Source organism: Garra rufa, chromosome 10, assembly GCF_049309525.1.
Source record: "Garra rufa chromosome 10, GarRuf1.0, whole genome shotgun sequence".
In the NCBI taxonomy this organism is placed as follows: domain Eukaryota; kingdom Metazoa; phylum Chordata; class Actinopteri; order Cypriniformes; family Cyprinidae; genus Garra; species Garra rufa.
Genome location: NC_133370.1, coordinates 25404046 through 25424210, shown reverse-complemented (window position 1 = coordinate 25424210; position 20165 = coordinate 25404046). Strand labels below are relative to the sequence as shown.

Genomic DNA, 20165 nt, shown 5'->3' with positions numbered 1-20165 from the left:
CAATTGCCTGATACGACTCTCAAATCTTCACGACATTTTTGTTTTTTCACAATTCTGAGAAATTGCAAGAAAAAAGTCAGAATCAACAAACTCAGTTTTCTGAATAAAATTCAGACTTTATTTCTCGCAATTGTGAGTTTATATCATGCACTTCTGACTTCATTCCTCAGAACTGCAATCTAATATTTTCAGAATTGGGAGAATTGCGAATAACAAACTCGCATTTGTGAGGAAAAAAAAAGTTTTATCTAGCAGAGCGATTGCTCATTTTCTAAAAAAAAATAAAAATGTATATTTTTTAAAGGAACACTCCACTTTTTTTGGAAATAGGCTCATTCTCCAACTCCCCCCGAGTTAATAAGTAGATTTTTACCGTTTTAAAATCCATTCAGCCGTTCTCCTGTTCTGGCGATATCACTTTTAGCATAGCTTAGCATAGATCATTGAATCCTATTAGACCAATAGCATCGCGTTCAAAAATGACCAACGACTTTCTGTATTTGTCCTATTTAAAACTTGACTCTTCTGCAGTTATATCGTGTACTAAGACCAGTGGAAAATGTAAAGATGTAGTGGTGCAACGGATCACAAAGCTCACGGTTCGGATCACATCACGGATTTTGAGTCACGGATCGGATCATTTTTCGGATCAGCAAAAAACAAACAAAACAAAAAAAAAGTTTGTTTTTTAATAATTTCTGAATGCTTTAAGTACTTCTAATCCATAGCAAAAACTACTAGCTGAACTAATAAACTCAGTAACAAAACAAAAACAATTACACAAATGACAAGTGTAGATGAATACAACAAAGTTACTAATAAAATCAATAACACTAGTGTTCAGCAGCAGAAATGTAATAATTAATTGTAAAATAACTAGTGCTTCTCACTGCAGGTATTTATAGGATGCTGTCTCTTTAAGGCCTAATGCACGTATCTAATACTGGCACGCATCTTTCTCAGCTGTTTCAGTTCACTGAAGACATAAACGACTGTGTTTACCAGAATACAAAAACGGGTATTTAAACATAACTTTGTATGTATGTTAAGAGAAGTTTTGAAGAGGAATCAATCTGTGAATCACGCAGTCTAAATCGCGCGTCTCTCTCTGTCTCTCTCGCTCTCGCTCTCTCTCTGTGCGCGTGCTCGCTTGTGTGCGCCAGCGGTAAAAAACAACGCGCGTCTTCTCTTTTGCTGCAGCGGTTTAAACAGTTTGAATGGCTAAATTGGCAAGACAAAACACGTGCAAATTATAAACTTTTTCTATGATGGTTAAACTTAACAGTTAATCCGCGAACCACATGCGTACCGAACCGTGGAGTCCGGTCCGTACGGATCACGGATCACCTACGATCCGTTGCACCCCTATAAAGATGCAATTTTTCTAGGCCGATAAGATTAGGCGTAATAGTCAAGGAAGTTTGCTGCCGTAATATGGACGCAGCAGGCGCAGTAATATCACGCAGCACCTGAAAATAGTTCCCAGCTAGGTAACTTCCAACGAGGAACGCTCCCTGTGCATGCAGTTGGTCACGTTGTGCTGCGTGATATTACTGCGCCTGCTTCGGCCATGTTACAGCAGCAAACTTCCTTGACTATTATGTCGGAATGGTGTAGTCCTAATCTTATCAGCCTAGAAAATTGCATCTTTACATTTTACGCTGGTCTTAGTACACCATAAAACTGCAGAAGAGTCAAGTTTTAAATAGGACAAATATCGCAACTCGTTGGTCATTTTTGAACGCGATGCTATTGGTCTAATAGGATTCAATGATCTATGCTAAGCTATGCTAAAAGTGATATCGCCAGAACAGGAGAACGGCTGAATGGATTTCAAAACGGTAAAACTCAACTTATTAACTCGGGGGGAGTTGGAGAATGAGCCTATTTCCAAAAAAGTGGAGTGTTCCTTTAACTATGCTCGTCTTGCACTAGCTCTGCAATGCACATATGTGACGTCACACATTATATAATCACATTTGAAATGTCACGTGTGGTTAGTTATTCGTCTGTGTAGTTCAGTTCAAAAAGGTAGGGTAGGGCAAAAAACTCCATCTTATTTTGTCCTCCAACTTCAAAATCATCTTTTGTTGTAAAGGGTGTTTGGATTTCTTTGCACGTTTTGTAAATACTTGGTTGGTACTTCTGCCTACCGCCTTTCATCACTCTTTATTTTTCACTCAAATATAAGCAATGCTACAAGTAGTCAAATATTCAGTTATTGTAAAAATGGGTATTATAATGGCACATAATATTATTAACAATAGTTTGCTATTTATCTGTTTACTCCTCTCTAGGTCTGGCAAGGACAGTCAAAAATGTGAACCGGTGATTGAAACTCTACCAGATTAGTTGTGCACCAGTAGCAATGGAGCGGAGCAAACGCAACTCCATTGCTGGGTTCCCCTTGCGGCCAGATCGGCTGGAGGACCCGGATTGTGGAGGAGGAGGAGGAACAGAAACCAGTCCGGCACCGTTGGATAGGGTGTGTCCCTCGTCTTACCGGGCCCTCATCAGTGCCTTTTCTTGCCTGACCCGACTTGATGACTTCATCTGTGAGTGGATTGGCTCTGGGTTTTTTTCAGAGGTCTACAAGGTAAGATGGTTGTGTGATGACAATAAGTCATTTCGATTTCAGTTATTAGTCACTGGGCCTTACCAAACCACCTACAGAGTTGAGTTCTGACATACTTCATTATAGTTATAAGTGGACATGAATACATTGATTATATGATTCAACATTTAATAACTCCTACGGGTTTTCCACACCAGGAGGTGAGAGTGTAGCCTTTTTTCAAAAGATAGATGAAGAATTACTAGCAAAGGTCCTAAAGAAGGAAAATAAGGTTAATCTTGTGATTCAGTTGATGAGTTGTCGTCTAGGTTGCAATGTCAGACAGGTGTGCATATTATGGCATGTACATTAAATGCTGTTGGCTTAGCAGTGATGATAGATATATGCTATTGGATTACAATATGAAGTTAATTTGTGCAAGTAAGAAGAGTAGCTACTAGGACTAGCACTGATCGCTGTAAAGATGGTGTTTGCTAGAGAGAGTGTGTCTTTTAGTATGACTGACTTGGTATGATATGATGTCAAAGTGAATGAAGATGAAACGTGGTTAAACTTGGGAACAATTCAGTTTTGAAACCAAGTTTAAATGCAGTGAAACTGCTTTTAGTTGGATTGGATACTGTTCGGCCTAAAGTATTGTGTAGCATTGACTGACAGTGACAGGTTCAAATACAGCTTGGTTCATGTCCTGATCTCATTCCTCGCTCTCTCACCCCAATAGGTTCCTGTTTCTCCGCACTTATCCTGCCTTATAAAGACATTAAAAGTCCATTAAAAAGCCTGTTTAGATACTATTAGCTGTTATAGGATAGATTTACTTAGTCCTTTAACCTGTTTTTTTACAGTAACATACATAAAAGTAGCTTTCAGAGTTTGTGAGTCTCTCTGTTCTTCAAGCAAAAGTAGCAGGCTGGTGTCTTTCATTGAAGCAAGTGTCATGACCATGAGCACTGACATGTCAAATAATTACCATTCCTGATGTTTAACATGAGGATGGTGTCCACAACATGTCTTCCTCTGTAGTGTTGATTACAGTTTGTAATTTATAATTGTTTGGTTGTTTCCTGCACAAATCCTGTTGACCTTCTATATTAAATTGATTGCTACCCTTGTTGCTAACATCGATAGTACAGTAGCCTATTCACTGCTATACACTGTGAATAATTCAATGAAGTTTTGAGGTCAGAGGAGCCCTGGGAGAACAGTGCATGATGATGCCCATTACCAAGATCAATTCCTCTGTCATAGCAGTGAACTCTTCCACTCATGAGCAGTATTTGATGCTGAGGTTCTCTGTACATGCACAGGCTGCATCAGGTTTATTTTAGCTTGTGTGTTTTGTCATAAATGGGCTAAGTTTGTCCTCTTAGACCAGGTATTAAGTCATTTAGAGATCAGTGCTCAGCCATTTTTAGATCAAACTGCGTCTATAGAGATGTAAGAAGCGTAGACCCTGCAACTCTGAAACCTTTCCTACAGTAGACTGTGTTGCTTTTGTTATAAGCCAATCAGAGCAGATACCTAAAACTGTGACCAATGTTTTTTTGTTTTTTTTTCCGTACAATTATGTGATACAAACTCACAATTCAGACTTTTTTTCTCAGAATTGTGACACAAACTCGCAATTGCAAGTTATAAAGTCAGAATTGTGAGACTGTCTTTTTCAGTCTTTCCATCAGTCTTTTTTTCCCATCAAAATGGACTTTATGGCCTGGTTTCACAGACAGGGTTTAGACTAAGCCAGGATTAAGCCATGGTTCAATTATGCGATTTAGGTAATTTTTATAAGCGTGCTTAGAAAAAAAAAACCCATTACTGGTGTGCATCTTGAGACAAAACAAAGGCACCGATACATATTTTAGATCAGTCAGTGCAAGTTTCTTTCAGCTGAAACAGCTCAGACTTACATTTTAGTCTAAGACTAGGCTTAAGCCTTGTCTGTGAAACCGGGGACAATTTGCGATTGTGACTACAACACACAATTGCAAGTTTGTATCTCGCAATTCAGAGAAAAAAGATTCATGCAATTCTGACGTTGTTACTCGCAATTCCAGGTGTAAATCACGCAATTCTGAGAAAAAAGTCAGAATTGCAAGTTTATATCTCAATTCTGATTTTCTAATTCACAATTGAGTTTATATGTCAAAATTCTGAGAAAAAGTCAGAATTGCGGGATACAAACTCACAATTGTGAGGAAAAAGGTTTTTATCTTGCAATTCTGACTTTATTTCTCACAATTGTGAGTTTATATTTCAAAATTCTGACTTTTTCTGAGAATTGCGATTCTGACTTTTGTAATTCATAATTGCGAGTTTGTCAAAATTCTGAGAAAAAAGTCAGAACTGCGAGATATAAATTTGCATTTGCGAGAGAGTTTTTATCTCGCAATTCTGACTTATTTCTCACAATAGCCAGTTTATATCACAAAATTCTGAGAAAAGTCAGAATTGCATACAAAAAGTTGGATATGATATCAGAGATATGAACTCGCAATTGCAAGAAAAAGTCAGAGTTGCGAAATACAAACTCGCATTAGTGCGGAAAAAGTTTGTCGCGCAGTTCTTTTTTTAAAAGTCAATTGTGAGAGAACTTTTAAGTTTATATCTTGCAATTTTGACTTTATAATTCACAGTTGGGAGTTTTTCAAAATTCTGAGAAAAAAGTCAGAATTGCGAGATGATAACTTGCATTTGCGAGAAAAAAGTTGCTCACAATTGCATTTATATTTCAAAAATCAGAGGACAAAAAGTCTGAATTTCATGTAAAAAGTCAGTTGCGAGAAAAAAATTCAGAATTGCATGATAAAACTCGCATTTGTGAGAAAGTCAGATTTATATTGTCAAGTTTATTTGGAAAACGGGCTTCCATAAATAATATCCATGTACTATACACTGTTAGAAAAATTGTACCTTTAAAGATACAGCACCTTGTTGCCAGGGCAGTACTCTATGTATAAGCAGTGGAATTTATTTTAGTATACACTACCGTTCAAAATTTTGGGGTCAGTACATTTTTATTGTTTCGTTTTTTTTTTTTTTTTTTTTTTTATTATTCACAAGAAATTAATACTTTTATTCACCAAGGATGTATTAAGTTAATAATTAAAAGTTTATTAAAAGTTAATAAATTTACATTGTTATAAAAAAATTATATTTTGAATAAACACTGTACTTTTTAAACTTGTTATTCATGAAAGAATCCTGAAAAAAAATCACAGGTTCCAAAAAAATATTTGGCAGCACATATTATACAACATTGATCATTTTAATAATAAATCAGCATATTAGAATGATTTCTGAAAGGTTCACGTGATACTTAAGACTGGAGTAACAGCTGATAAAAATTCACAGGAATAAATTCTATTTTAAAGTATGTTAAAATAAAAAACATTATTTTATATTGTAAAAACATTTTGCAATATTACTGTTTTTTTTTTTCTGTATTTTTAATCAAATAAATGCATCCTTGATGAGCATAAGTCTTACTGACCCCAAACTTTTGAACGGTAGTGTACATAAGAACATATTTCCCTTACAATATGTATTCCAAGGGTAGTGCCCCAGTGACAGGCTGTTGTTCCTCTAATCATTTGCATGCTTTCTAAAAGTATATGCATAAAATTTTGATATGCAGTTTATTTTGTGGCTTCCAGTTCCAGTGGCTTCTGTTTTTGTTTTATGATGTTTGTTTTATAATGTAGACTCTCTTACTGGGAAGAATTAATCTCCCTTTGCTTTGCATCTTGCAGGCACTTTCACTTTTAACCTTTGTTTAATTTAATGAAGCGACGGTCAAAGAAATGCAAATGTTCATCATGCCTTTCATGAACTTTGAATTGAGCATGCAAATGTATTTTGTAGTTTAAATACACTAAAAATAAAATAATCAGTTAAACTTTGTTATTGCCTTAGATGTGTGAAGCCAAAGTGGTGTGTAACAAAATAAAGATTCAGAAGTAAATTTATTTATTTAAATAGTGGAAAAAGTGCAGTGTAAATAAATAATTGTGGAGCCCTTGTTAAGATACTCTTTAAACCCCTGAACCCACTTACCTTAAAATCAATAAGCATTAGTTGTTGGTGATTTCCATTTAGAATATTTCCTTCCCCACACAGGTGGCTGAGATTTAAAGCAGAGTGAATGGTTTTAGGATGGCAGGCAGGGGGTGTCTGCATATGGCACAGGCAGGGGTAATACGTTGAGCCAAATACCAGCTGTGTTGGGGGTCTGCAAGAACCTGTCTGGAAAGCTAATGCAATAATAGCTTTTTTCAGTTTATTTGAACAAATAGTTTCAATCTGTACCCATATGGTAAGTCTCAAACATCTAGAGTCCCTAAATAATCATGTAGCGCAATGCTGTAATCCATCTACATTGGAGGAACCAAAACATTTTCCTAGGAAGCTGGATTTTTTTGCATAGGCAGCAAGCGGTGATTCGATAATAGCAGAACAGATTGAGAGTTTGGGTGCTGTAGCGGAGGCATCTGGGTCCATGTCTGACAGGCGGCTCTCACTGTAGGTGGGCACTCGAAATGGGCTCTTCCTACGCTGCTGATTCCCCCAGACTGAGATTTGTTGCAATACAGTCAGCAACATGCATTTAAAGTAAAAGGAAATGCTTAAATGTTGCTGTGTGTTACAGATACAACATTCACAGAAGTTAACCACAGATTTCAATGTTTTGGTTCCCTAGCACTGAATTTTCTAATCCTTCATTTGTGTTGAGTCTTTCCATCACTGCATACAGTTTGAGGAAGTCAGCATTTTACGGACGTAGATGATGATTTTTTTTTTTTGCACTCATCAGGAAATCCTGTGGTTGATATTTCTTTTCCTAAATGTCTTTTTATTGGTCAGCAAGATGAAAGCATAAAGAGGAAACCAGGAAACATATCTGCACAAGCACATTTCAGAAATGTTGTGAAACCCCTTACGGTGCATGGCCAATAGTCTTGCAGCGTTTGTCTATTTTTTTCATCTAGTGCTAAAAAATTGGTTGTGTAATAACGATTTTTAACAATGACTGTTGTTTCAGACCTCGTTTTGCTATGTACAGCACTTCCCCTCTGAGTGGTATTGTTGGTCTAATGCTGTGGTTTCACTTTCTCCAGTGCCATTTTTTGGATTGTAGCATGTGAGAAGTATTGCATGGGATGCATTGAGCAAAAGGGTGCAGTATTTGTATCCCTTTTAAAGGATTAGTTCACTTCCAGAATGAAAATTTCCTGATCATTTACTTCCCACCATTATATCCAAGATTTTTCTCCATGTAGTGGACTTCAATGGGAGCCAAGGGGTTGAAGGTCCAAATTGCCATTTCAATGCAGCTTCAAAGGGCTCTACGTGATTCCAGCCGAAGAAATAAAGGCATTATGTAGCGAAGCGATCAGTCGTTTTCTAAAAACAATAACCATTTATATCCTTCATTTTTTTTTATTTTTTTTTAACCACAAATGCTCATCTTGGACTAGCTCTGCGATCTACTCCCATTTAAAAAAAGGAGGGTAGGGTGAAAAACTCTTATTTTCTCCTACAACTTTAAAATCGTCCAACATTGTTGTTTTACCCAGGGTTCATACAAGGTGCTTGAAGTACTTAAATTTGACTTTTTTTTTTTTTTAAGGTCTGGAACACCCTTGAAAATAGCAATATTCAAATCGAATCTCGTATCACAAATAATTTGATTTAGATTGGGAAATCAAATTGCATATCGTGAATCATTTGATTTAGATCGGCACTTTAGAGGGGGATCACAAATCATTATTTAGAATGGTACTTCGGAGCGTGAAACATTTATTCAGATCGGGACTCCGGAGCACATATTGCAAATAACTTGATTTAGATTGGAACTTCATAGTGGGTTTGTGAATCATTTGATTTAGATTAGGATTTCAAATTGCGTATCGTGAATCATTTGATTTAGACTGTAACTTTGGAGTGGGTTTGTGAATCTTTTGCTTCAGATAAGGAATTCGGAGCACATATCGCAAATCATTTGATTTAAATCGGAACTTCGGATGCATATTGCAAACTATTTGATTTAGATTGGAACTTTGGAGCATAAATCGTTTGATTCAGGTCGGGAATTCAGAGTGCATATTGCAAATTGTTTGATTTAGATTGGAACTTCGGAGCGGGTTTGTGAATCATTCCGCGAATTGAATGATTGGCGATCCACGCTCCGAGTCCTGATCTGAAATGATGGTTCACGAATCATTTGATTTAAGTTGCAGCTTCGGAGTGGGTTTGCAAATCATTTGATTTAGATCAGGATTTCAAATTGCGTATCGTGAATCATTTGATTTAGTTTGGAGCGAGATCGCGAATCATTATTCAGATTGGAACTTCAGAGCGTGAATCGTCTGATTCAGATTGGGAATTCAGAGCGCATATTGCTAATCATTTGATTTAGATCGGAGCAGGTTCGTGAATCATTTCGCAAATTGAATGGTTCACAATCCACCCTCTGAGTCCTAATCTGAAATAATGGCTCACGAATCCTTATTCGAGGACTTGGTATATTTATCTTTTTAAAATTTAAAAGGAATTGTTTGATAAGTGAGATCTCTGTTTGAAGTTCTTAAAAATAAAAATATAATGCTTGAACGGTCCTTGGAAGTCCTGGAGTTTCATTCTACAGTGTCTGTACGAATCCTGTTTTCCTTTCCTTTTTTTTTTTTTGTTTTGGCTGTTTGACTAAGTAATGCGTGAAGTCGAGCTAGTGCAAGACGAGTATTTGTGTTTTAAAAAGTATATAATTATTATTATTATTATTTTTTTTAGAAAATGAACAGTCGTTTAGCTAGAGCCCTTGTGAAGAGCCCTTTGAAGCTGCATTGAAACTGCAGTTTGGACCTTCAACCTATTGCTTCCCATTTGAAGTCCACTAAATAGACAAAAATCCTGGAATGCTTTCCTCAAAAACCTTAATTTCTTTTCGACTACAGAAAGAACAAATTCAGAGCAAATAAAAATGTAAATGAGTTCCTCTGACTAATTTTGTCTGTATGAATTAGTTATAATTCAGAAAGAGTCGAAAAGATTCTCATTTTTCTTATTTGTTTTAGGTGCGTCACAGAGCTTCCAACCAGGTAATGGCTCTAAAGATGAACAAGCTGAGCAGTAATCGTGCCAACATGCTGCGAGAAGTTCAACTCATGAACAGACTCTCTCACCCCAACATACTCAGGTTTGCTTTCAGCACAACACTATTATCACACTAGGTTAACACTTTTTTTTGATTGCGTAAAATTGATCATGCAGATTGCAAAACATGCGAGGCTCAAAGCTAGTCGATGGCTTCAATGTGCAAGGAAGATTTTATTGCAAATTCTGCTGCCGTGTGTCTCAGTGTGGCTACTTTATGAACTTGGTTTTTGCAGTTGTGGTTCACACTAACAAGAAACTAAGGAGCTGATGCCAATAAAAGTACATTTAATGAGCTTGTAACTAAATGGGAAAATGGAAATAGCATGTGTTTCAAAGGAAAACACGACTGCAGTGTTCATATAAAGCGGTGGCTGATGTAACTTAATATTAATATTAGGTTTCCTACTCCTTCAACAAGGAGCGTGCCTCGTTTTATGCACTGCCAGCGGCTGAAAATTAATGCAGTCTTCCAAATAATGAGACTGCAGGAGTGATGCTTTCAATGTGAATCTTTGTCTCCTTTGTGATGGAAAAGCAGGGATGACCTCTTCCTCCTCGTTCCACAGAAATCAGGTCAGAAATCCATTAACAATAGATGGAGTGAAACGACATCCTGAGTTTAGATTTCATTGAGATCAAAAAGCCAAAAAGTCCTCTTGGTTCTTGACATTTGTTTAGTGTAGAACTAGTGAGTTTGGTCAGCTGAGATTGGCCATATCATGTTGCTTGTAGGGTTGCACGGTATACCGGTACCACGGTAGTATCGCGATACTAAAGCTTAAAAATACCCGCGGTGCCATTGCATTTTTGAAACGGTAGTATCGTCCATACGGTAGTACCATAATATATGTTGTACGCACGGCAGGAACACTGTTTAAAACGTTCATTTGAACATGCGTGCCAGCAGAAACATTACAAGTTGATTGGCAAAATGACTTTCTGCTGTGCTTTGTGTAGTACAGGCTGTCTCTATCGTTTATATGGTATTCAGTGTTTCCAGACGCTTCAGTTGCACGCGCACGTCGTTGTTCACGCTGCAGTTTATCAGAAGCGAGTGTCTGATTCAGACTGTCTGGTGTTATTTAAAAAATAGCAGCTCAAGAATCAATTATTCAACATCAAAATATTTTACAAGAAAGTATTTTCGTATTTCTATTCATTTGCCAGCTTTTAGAACAAGTGTAATAATTCGTTTCTGAAAGCATCTTTGCAATCACAAATGTAATTCCATTCATTAACATAGCGACTTTGCACTTGGTTCTTATCAAACATATATATTTCACATTATAAATAAATACGTTTTAATATACAAGCTGCTAACTTGGCAATTTCAAGATATGGCAGCAAAATGTACCTGACAGTTCAGCAATATGACACGAGCAAGATGTTTTAGTTTCGTTTCTGCGTTCAAATCCGAATCGGCGTTGGTTTGGGCGAATCACTGATTCACTATGCCATTAAAGGTCCCATATTGTCAAAATCGAAATTTCCTGGCTTTTTTCATGATAACTGAGGTCTAGGGGCTATGTAACTACCATATGAGTTTCAAAACAGTCAATCCACAGTAAACTGCACACAGCCTGCTTAAAGTAGCTGTTCATTTTCACGAGCCACTGTGACTTCCGTAACGATGTGACTTCCGATCTACTCAGTCACCGCCTTCAGTCACCACCCCGAGCACCAATCACGTCCCACCCTCCTTTTGTCAAACCCAGACAGTATCGTGTCCATAACATTGCTAAGCAACAACAACACGAAAACAAGTCGAGAAAACCCTGTTCAGTCGATAGATGTCGAAACTACATCATTGCACAGGCTTCAGAACAACGTGAATATAAGAGACCACTGGCACGTCAACTTCAGCCTCTTTCACACAGCGATTGCGGTAAATACACGGATAATGTGTCCCATGATTTGTTCCGGAGTTGTTTGATTTGGTTCATTCACAGTTGTTTTCCGGAATCTGTGCGTGCTTTACACACAACCCATAAAGACATGTGACGTTTGGATGTGAGATGTAATGCGACGCGTACGTTTCACTAAACTGAAACTGACCTGAACAAACTGTGCTTCAGCGCTGATAGTGAGGAGCTGGCTCTGCCCGATCGCCGCTTCATTCCACTTTGCACGTATTTTTTCGTCGTGAAGTGTCGCATGATAACGTGCATCATCACTACAACACTGCCTTTATGGTTCTGGCTTTTGTTCACACAGCGCTCGTTCCCGTAATTTTCCAGAATCAGCGCGCATTGTGAAAGGGGCTTTACTAAAGGGGCTTTACAATAGGCCAATCAGAAGAGAGGCTCATGAATATTAATTAGATGGGCCAAAATCGACCTGTTTTTGACAGAGCTCCTAAAAAAGGAGCTGTAAAAATATATTGAGATGGATTTTGGCACTTATACCGCAAATATATATTCTTAAGGACATCAACAACTAAAATAAACCTCCAGAAATGTGTACAATATAGAGCTGGGCGGTATGACCAAAAATTTATATCACGGTATTTTTCAAAATTATACGGTATCACGGTATTTAACGGTATTTTTTTTTTTTTTATGCATGACTAGGTGTTAACCACATTTCCTAATAAATTAGAGAATAATTACTGCAGTATATTGGCTTACATTGACTGGACTAGTATTACCCCAGGTTTGATTGGTCTCACAAAATTCTGCTGTTCACAAAGAAGTGACAGTGGCACTCATAATTGTAATGAGGTGAAGAAATCAGAATTCATGACTTGCAGTCAAAATACACAACACTTTATTGTGCATTCTTCATATTTCAGGACATGTTTGTGGCGGAGGTGGTGAAGCAAATTGCTCGTGTTGCCTCCTGCGGCTACAACTTTAGCCTGACCACATTTACATATGATGTAGTGATGCACCGAAATGAAAATTCTTGGCCGAAACCGAAAACCGAAAGAATTATGCCAATTATTAGTACCATTGCATTTATGGCCATGACTGTACTAATCTTACTAAAATCAAGGCATTGCAATTGCATACATTAATATTAAAGTTTCAAAGAATAAATCAATGATATCAATTTAAACAATTATTATCAATCAAGTATTATATTACTTAAATAACATATACATATATTTTACTGCCTTTGTTTAAATTGTTTAAATTTTTATAACACATTATCTTGTGGATCCATCAGTTCACATTTACAACTCTATGCGTTTCTCTTCCAGCAGGAGGCGCTGTCAGAATGATAGTATACAAAGCAGCGCAACAAATGATTTTGAAACGTGCAGTGCTCATATTTATTCAATGGATAGCCTTTTGAAGTTTCATCGCAATTCTTGTCTTTCAGTCCCCGCATTTAAGACCACCTGAAATCATAATTATGACTTTCATAACCTCCTAATAACACTACAGTCATCAATGAAAATTAAGAGCTTTATTTAAGACTTTCAAAAACAAATCTTACCCAAAATACGTTTCTTTTTATTTTTTTTCCCACCATGTTCGGGGCACAAGAAAAATATTAAGGGACTAAATTAATATCAGCTTATGAAGTATAATCGTCTCTCATTGTCTCTGAAAGAATGCACATCAGATGCTGAAAGTCAGTTTTCCTTTCACTTTAACTATTGCACAGTTTTCACGTTGCATGTGTGATATCCATTGGCTCACCTCCATGGTTTAAAACATAAATATTTATAAAAATACAGTATATAGAAAAGACATATCTTTAAAATATTGCTACATAACTGAAAGCTACATCTGTCTGCGCGCTCTCATCACAGGCTGCACGCACGACTGCAGACGCACCCCCTCTTGAAATTTCGGCATTACAAGTTTTGCAAATCACTACTAACCCTGGGTCTTTCTCACATATATAATACGTCCACACCGCAGATGTGCACGTGCAAGCTGCAGTTTCTGTTTGCGTCAACATACGTGTTCCCGACGCTTTGTACGCACACACTCACCGGTATTGCGGTATATGAAAAATGAATATCATTTAAAAAAAAAACACCGGTATTCGGTATGAAAAGGTATACCGCCCAGCCCTAGTACAATATGGGACCTTTAATAAAAACAGTCATTTGATTCGCTCCTGAACGATTCAGCTGTTTTGAAAGAATTGTTTGAACGACTCAGTGATTCAATTGTGAACACTGCCTCCACCTGCTGGCAGTATTTAAAACATTAATCTTATAACATTATTTATAAGTACAGTCTAAATTTAGAAATACTACATCTAAATGTCACTCCATGAAGCTTCTGTACAGTGCTCAGATGAGTTTTGTTGACATGATTTCATGGATAACAATAGCCAGTCATTCATTCACATTAATGAAGTATTCAGAGAAAAATCTTGTCTGTTTTCATTTACATCTTTTTGTTTATGAAATTTAGATTCATTTTGTAGAATTGAATTTTAAATGAACAGAATACTGCATGGTATCGTGATACTACTTGGTATCGTGATACTTCAGCTGGTATAGTATCGTAAGTCATTTTTATGGTATCGTGACAACCCTAGTTGCTTGTGTATTTATTTATTAACTTTTTTTTTAATTATTATGGTTTTAATCCCAGAATCAATGTGTTTTTGTGACAAAATGCCATCCAGAATAATAAAGCAGTTGTTTTTCAAACAATGATGCCGTACACATTTGACTTGCTGTTTAAATATGTCTGGTATTGCTTCCATTTTTGTGATGCTTGACTTGTTTGTAGAGCAGAATGTGAGTTTGTGGGTGGATGAAAGAGTGAGAGAGGGTCTGTGTGTGGTTTACAATCACACCATTGTTGTGTCTTATTGAATGGGGGTGGAGGGACTGTAGTGCAGACAGGAGAAGGCTGAGGGGAGCTTTGTTGAAGAAATCCCAACACAGACCCGCAATAAAAGCCAGGCCTGGGCTTTATGGGGCCATAACTTTGAAAACACAGACAAATTCGTAACGTGTCTAATGACTCGTGTGAGGTGGCCATTCAGAGACACTGATATGTTGTGTCATTTCTGAGAACAAATTAGTGAAAGGCTACTGCATGACTATATCTTGTGGGCCTCACACTGCAAAAAATCACAGTTGACAGATATTACTATTTTATGCATTTAGAAACAAAAGGTTTCAACATAAAAAAAAAAGTCAATGTTTTGAGAATGAAGTCGTCGAAATGTTTCGAATAGCTTTAATTGCTACAATTTAATTCTCAAAACTTTTCGATGTTATTCTCGCGACATTTCGACTATACACAGATATTTCACTTTAATTGCTACAATTTAATTATCAAAACCTTTAGACTTTATTCTCATAATTTCAACTTTATTCTCATAATTTCGACTTTGTTCTCATAATTTCGACTTTGTTCTCGAGACATTTCGACTTTGTTCTCAAGACATTTCGACTTTGTTCTCAAGACATTTCGACTTTGTTCTCAAGACATTTCGACTTTATTCTCAAAATATTTCCACTTTCCACAAATATTCCACTTTAATTGCTATGATTTTATTCTCAAAACATTTAGACTTTTCTCGTAATTTTGACTTAATTCTCAAGACATTTCGACTTTATTCTTGTAATTTCAACTTTATTTTCTCGAAATATTTCCACTTTATTCTCATAATTTCGACTTCATTCTCGAAATATTTTCACTTTCCACAAATATTGTTATAGTGCTACGATTTAATTCTCAAAACATTTAGACTTTATTCTCGTAATTTCAACTTTATTCTCGAAACATTTTGACTTTTTTCTTAACATTTTGACTTTATTCTCAAAACATTTAGACTTTCCACAAATATTCCAATTTAATTGCTGTGATTCAATTCTTAAGACTTTGTTCTCGTAATTTTGACTTTTATTTTCAAGACATATAGGCCCAGTTTCATAGACAGGTCTTAGTCTAAGCCACGATTAGGCCATAGTTCAATTAAGACATTTAGGTAATTTTTATAAATGTGCCTTAGGAAAAAAAAACATTACTGGTGTGCATCTTGAGACAAAACAAAGACACTGATATATTTTAAGATCAGTCAGTGCAAGTTCCTCTCAGTTGAAACAGCTCAGACTTAGATTTTAGTCTAGGACAAGGCTTAAGCCTTGTCTGTGAAACTGGGGGTTAGACTTTATTCTCGAGACATTTCCACTTTATTCTCGTAATTTCAACTTTATTCTCGATATATTTCCACTTTCCATAAATATTCCACTTTGATTGAACATTTACACTTTATTCTCGAGACTTTTCAACTTCATTCTCATAATTTCGACTTTATTGTCTAAACATTTCGGTTTTATTCACATAATTTTAACTTTATTCTCGAAATTTCAACTTTATTCTTGAAATATTACTTTAATCTCGTAATTTCAGAATTTTTATTTTTTAACGTGACACTAAAACGCCATCGTACATCTTCCATCTCTGAAAGAAAAAAGTATTTACAGCAGAAATCTTGCCTTTGCTCTGCCATTGTGCCTGTTTGCATCAGAGTTTCACCCTCCAGTTGACTGGAGACAGTCTCAGATTTTATAGCTTGTTTTGATGTACAGCACCATAAACCTGTCTGAGTTTATGGTGTCATTTGTAAAAGCCATTTTTAACACAAGAAATGAACGTAGAGCATAAAATAAGACCATTGGACAGCAGCCTCAGAGAAAGTCAGCACTGGTGTAAACAACAGCAGCTCAATCAAGTTGATAATGCTGAATTTGCTCTTATGCCATTGATTGCACATTGACTTTTTACTTGTTTTATGTTTTTGGCATTCTAGGAATCTGCTCAAACTTTTAGCTGCTGCTATTTCAGAGCATTGAACTAACATCAACCTTTCTTTTTTCGTTTTTGTGGTGTTGTAGATTTATGGGGGTGTGTGTACAGGAAGGTCAACTTCATGCTCTCACAGAGGTAAGTGACATCCGACTCCTGTGTTTCATTCACCACACGTCTCATTGTGCACAATAGACAGTTGACTTTTCTTCTTTGGCTGTACCTAAAACAAGACTGTACCTTATCACATTGACATTGCAACTTGGCCTCCTCCTAGCTTCTGCTAACTTTTAAAAGACAGCCTTTTGTACCATTAGCAGTGTATTGAAATTATGCTTGAATAATACTTGCACTGCTGGAAAAAGTTGGTCTGAGAGGGCTTGCAGGGTACCTTTGATTCCTAAATTTGTGGCATGCCCTCCTGTGAATCAACTGTGACATTGAACAGTTTGGTCTTTGTTCACAGTGGCTCGAGGGGAAGTATTCTATTAAGAGAGCCCACTGGCAGTCCCCTAAGGCATGTTGTATTTTTACCATCCAAACCTTGTGGGTGTATTATGCTAGTATGAATGTTACTGTGCAATATAGTCTTATGCTTAAGATGAACACTGATTACACAGGAAAGAGGGGTTTTACTTGTTAAACAGGAAATGTAGGTTTTTTTTTCTCTCCTCTATGAATCAGTTTAAATATCCTGCTAAAACTTGAAGTAGTTTATATAAATTAAATGTTTGGTTATTTAAATGAATTAGACATAATGTGCCTAAATGACTATCCTTTGAATTGAGTTAGTTGATTGAGTGAGTATATAGCAAAGCAGTGGCCTTCTACAATGAATGTTTAATGAAAGCAAGACGTTGCAGTGGTGCTACCCAGTATGCCCAAGATCCAAGTCCAAGCTCTGAGAATACTGTTTTTATGAAAGCAACAGCAACTACAGAGGGGTCGTGAACCAAGTAATTCCTTTGACCTTTTGACAATAAGAGGTCATTGTACTATAAAAACATTCTGTAAGTTTCAGAACTCTAAAACTTGCTTGTTAGTCTAAAAACAGCTTTTATTGAAGCCAAAATGACAGGTTGTGGAATGTGCCACTTTATGATGTAATAGTGTGGCTAGTCTCACGTAGCCAGACCTTCAGACTGACGGCTGAAGGTCTGGAATAGGCTCTATGCACGCGTTAGGGATGCTCATTTCGGTTAATTTTCCTGACCGACAACCGCTGCTCATTATCCGATCATTAACCGTTAACTGATAAAATTAGAATAATAAATTCGTTTAAAATAAAAATAGAATGCACGAGTATCTGTGATGATACATAAAAATACAAGCAAATGTTTTATTTTAACGTTCAAACAGCAGCATACAGAGCAACAACAAAAACTGCATTCATATACTCAAATTATCACGCATGAGCAGCGCTTCTGAGAACAGAGAAAATCAGAATGAAAAAAAAGGAATAATATAAATAGGCCTACACTAAATATGTATAAATTAAATAACTACCTAATTAAGATGACAAAACTAAAACACACTGAATCCTTCTATGCGCTTTGAAGAACTGTACCGGTCTTGTTCTTCTCGTCGGACATAAAAACATATAGCAGACCAGCCTATACCTCAGTTTTTAACATGTGGACATGCTGTACGGATAGACTGGGACGCTGTCTGTTAACGCTTAGATCCATGATAAAAACACTTAACAAAAATCCTTTCAATTTGCGGTTCGGGTCTTTTCATCCACTAGTCATATCTGGAGAAACGTGTTTTCACAGCGTTCAATAGCCAATCACAGACATTTCTGTTGATTACATTATAGCAATGGCCAATCAGAGGCGACTATGTTACGATCCTCTCACCACTCAAAGTGCCGGTTTCAGTTCTGCTGAATTCTATACCTCCACGAACTTTCTCATTAAAACAAAGAAAGTGTAGACATGATGTAAATAGGAGATTCATTGTACAGAGTAAAGGTTATTTTATTACTTTTTATTAACTTTGTGAGATTGCGATTAACTACAGTAATGTATGAGTGACAGCTTTCCAGTGATTGTTAGGGGAGCGCGCACTTTTTAGACTATAATTCATTCAGAATTTGAATACATTTATTCATGGATTCACTCTCTGATAACCCAATATCGCCATTGCCATCATGTTGCATAGGCTACTTACATGAGTTACACAAACTAAGAGAAGGTAAAGCAGGTGCTTACTCAACGAAATATGTCTGGACAGCCGCACTTTTACACGCGCCCGCGAGTAAACATTATTTTTTCTTTCACCATGCAGCAAACTATATAAATATATATAATTTTTTTATTATTATTATTATTTTTTTTTTTTTTTAACCGTTTAACTGATAGTAATAATCGGTTAAAATTCTTACTGACGGTTAACGGTTAAACGGTCAATATGAGCATCCCTAGCACGCGTACTTCCGCGTTTGACGCAAGGCTGCTATTCCGTTTCCGGTTGGAGAGGTTTGAAGCGGAGAAAAACGCGATTATGGCAGAGTCGACGAATTTTCCTCGGTGTTTGCAGGAGTTGCCCAAATGTACAATCACTGATGTGCAGTACAACGCCACAGAGCAAACTTGAGAAAGGTTTCAAGTTTTATGTGTCTTCGTATCTGTGCAATTATGAAGGTAAATTCAGCTGACCTGAACCGCCTGAACTGAACTTCTATTATTTTTTTACGATTCGTCCAGCAGCAGGCTAATCACGTTATCAAATCACGTTATCAAATGTTTGACATTTAATGTGTTTGTAATTTTGTCTGAAAGTGTCAGGTAAAATCAGGGCCACAAATGAGATCTCAGTGAAAGCTCACTGCTACTGCTCTATGAGGAAAGCAGAGACTCCACACCAACTGAGAGTAGGAGTAGTAGCTTAAAAGTGACGTTCAAAGTTCTGTTGGACATGTTCAGTCCAGTTCAGTTTTTACTTTTCTAACGTTACCACTGTTCAGCTTGGATAACCACAGCTGTTATCTTAGCTAGTATGGATGATTATTGTACAAAATAATAAGAATAAAAAATGTAATGCAGTTATACGACAGATGAATAGCACTGCATTATCACTGCTAATTATAGCTGAAACAGTGGTAATGGAGATACAAGGCGGCAAAGTTGGTTTTATAATCCCACATTCTTTAGGAAACGTGTGGAAACTTAGAAAAGTGTTAAATTTAGCAGATGCTGTACACTGCGGCACACAGCAGTGGTGGCTAGAGGGACTGTCCTCCCGTCTTTTAAAAGATACTTTCATACGTTTAGATGTTTAGATATATGTTTATTTAATATAATAAAGCAAATAAGCATCAACAATATGAGTGGAGTCTGTTTTTGTGTCTAACGTTACCGTAGTATAGAAGACAATACAAGTTATTAGAAAAAATAGTACACAGCACTCTACAATCACGCCGGAACGGAAGTAATCCAGCATCCTTATATTCCACCGGAAGTACGTCATTCACCGCCGTGCATACAGCCTATTCATGGCAGCTTAAATTGGCCAAGGCCCGCCCATAAGGCCGTGTGACCGACATGTCAAACAACCGATCACAGTTCGTTTCGTTCAGTGTCACGTTTCGGTGCGTGGACATGCCCCCACAACAACAGACTGGCGTGCAACAAGTCAGTCATTGAAATAACCAGCATTGGAAGTTAAATAAGAAGAGGGAGAACAAGCAGTAAGTCAGTAATTTG

General features: G+C 36.8%; 1 protein-coding gene across 1 annotated transcript in view; it reads left to right on the top strand.

The window, feature by feature from the left end:
* The window catches only part of tesk2 (testis associated actin remodelling kinase 2), a 29165-nt gene that overhangs the window by 3445 nt on the left and 5555 nt on the right, over positions 1–20165 (top strand). The window contains exons 2-4 of the mRNA XM_073849406.1: positions 2298–2596; positions 9646–9767; positions 16548–16596. Of these exons, the coding sequence (XP_073705507.1) occupies positions 2369–2596; positions 9646–9767; positions 16548–16596 (399 nt within the window). The 5' untranslated portion in view covers positions 2298–2368. The remainder of the gene's footprint in view (positions 1–2297; positions 2597–9645; positions 9768–16547; positions 16597–20165) is intronic.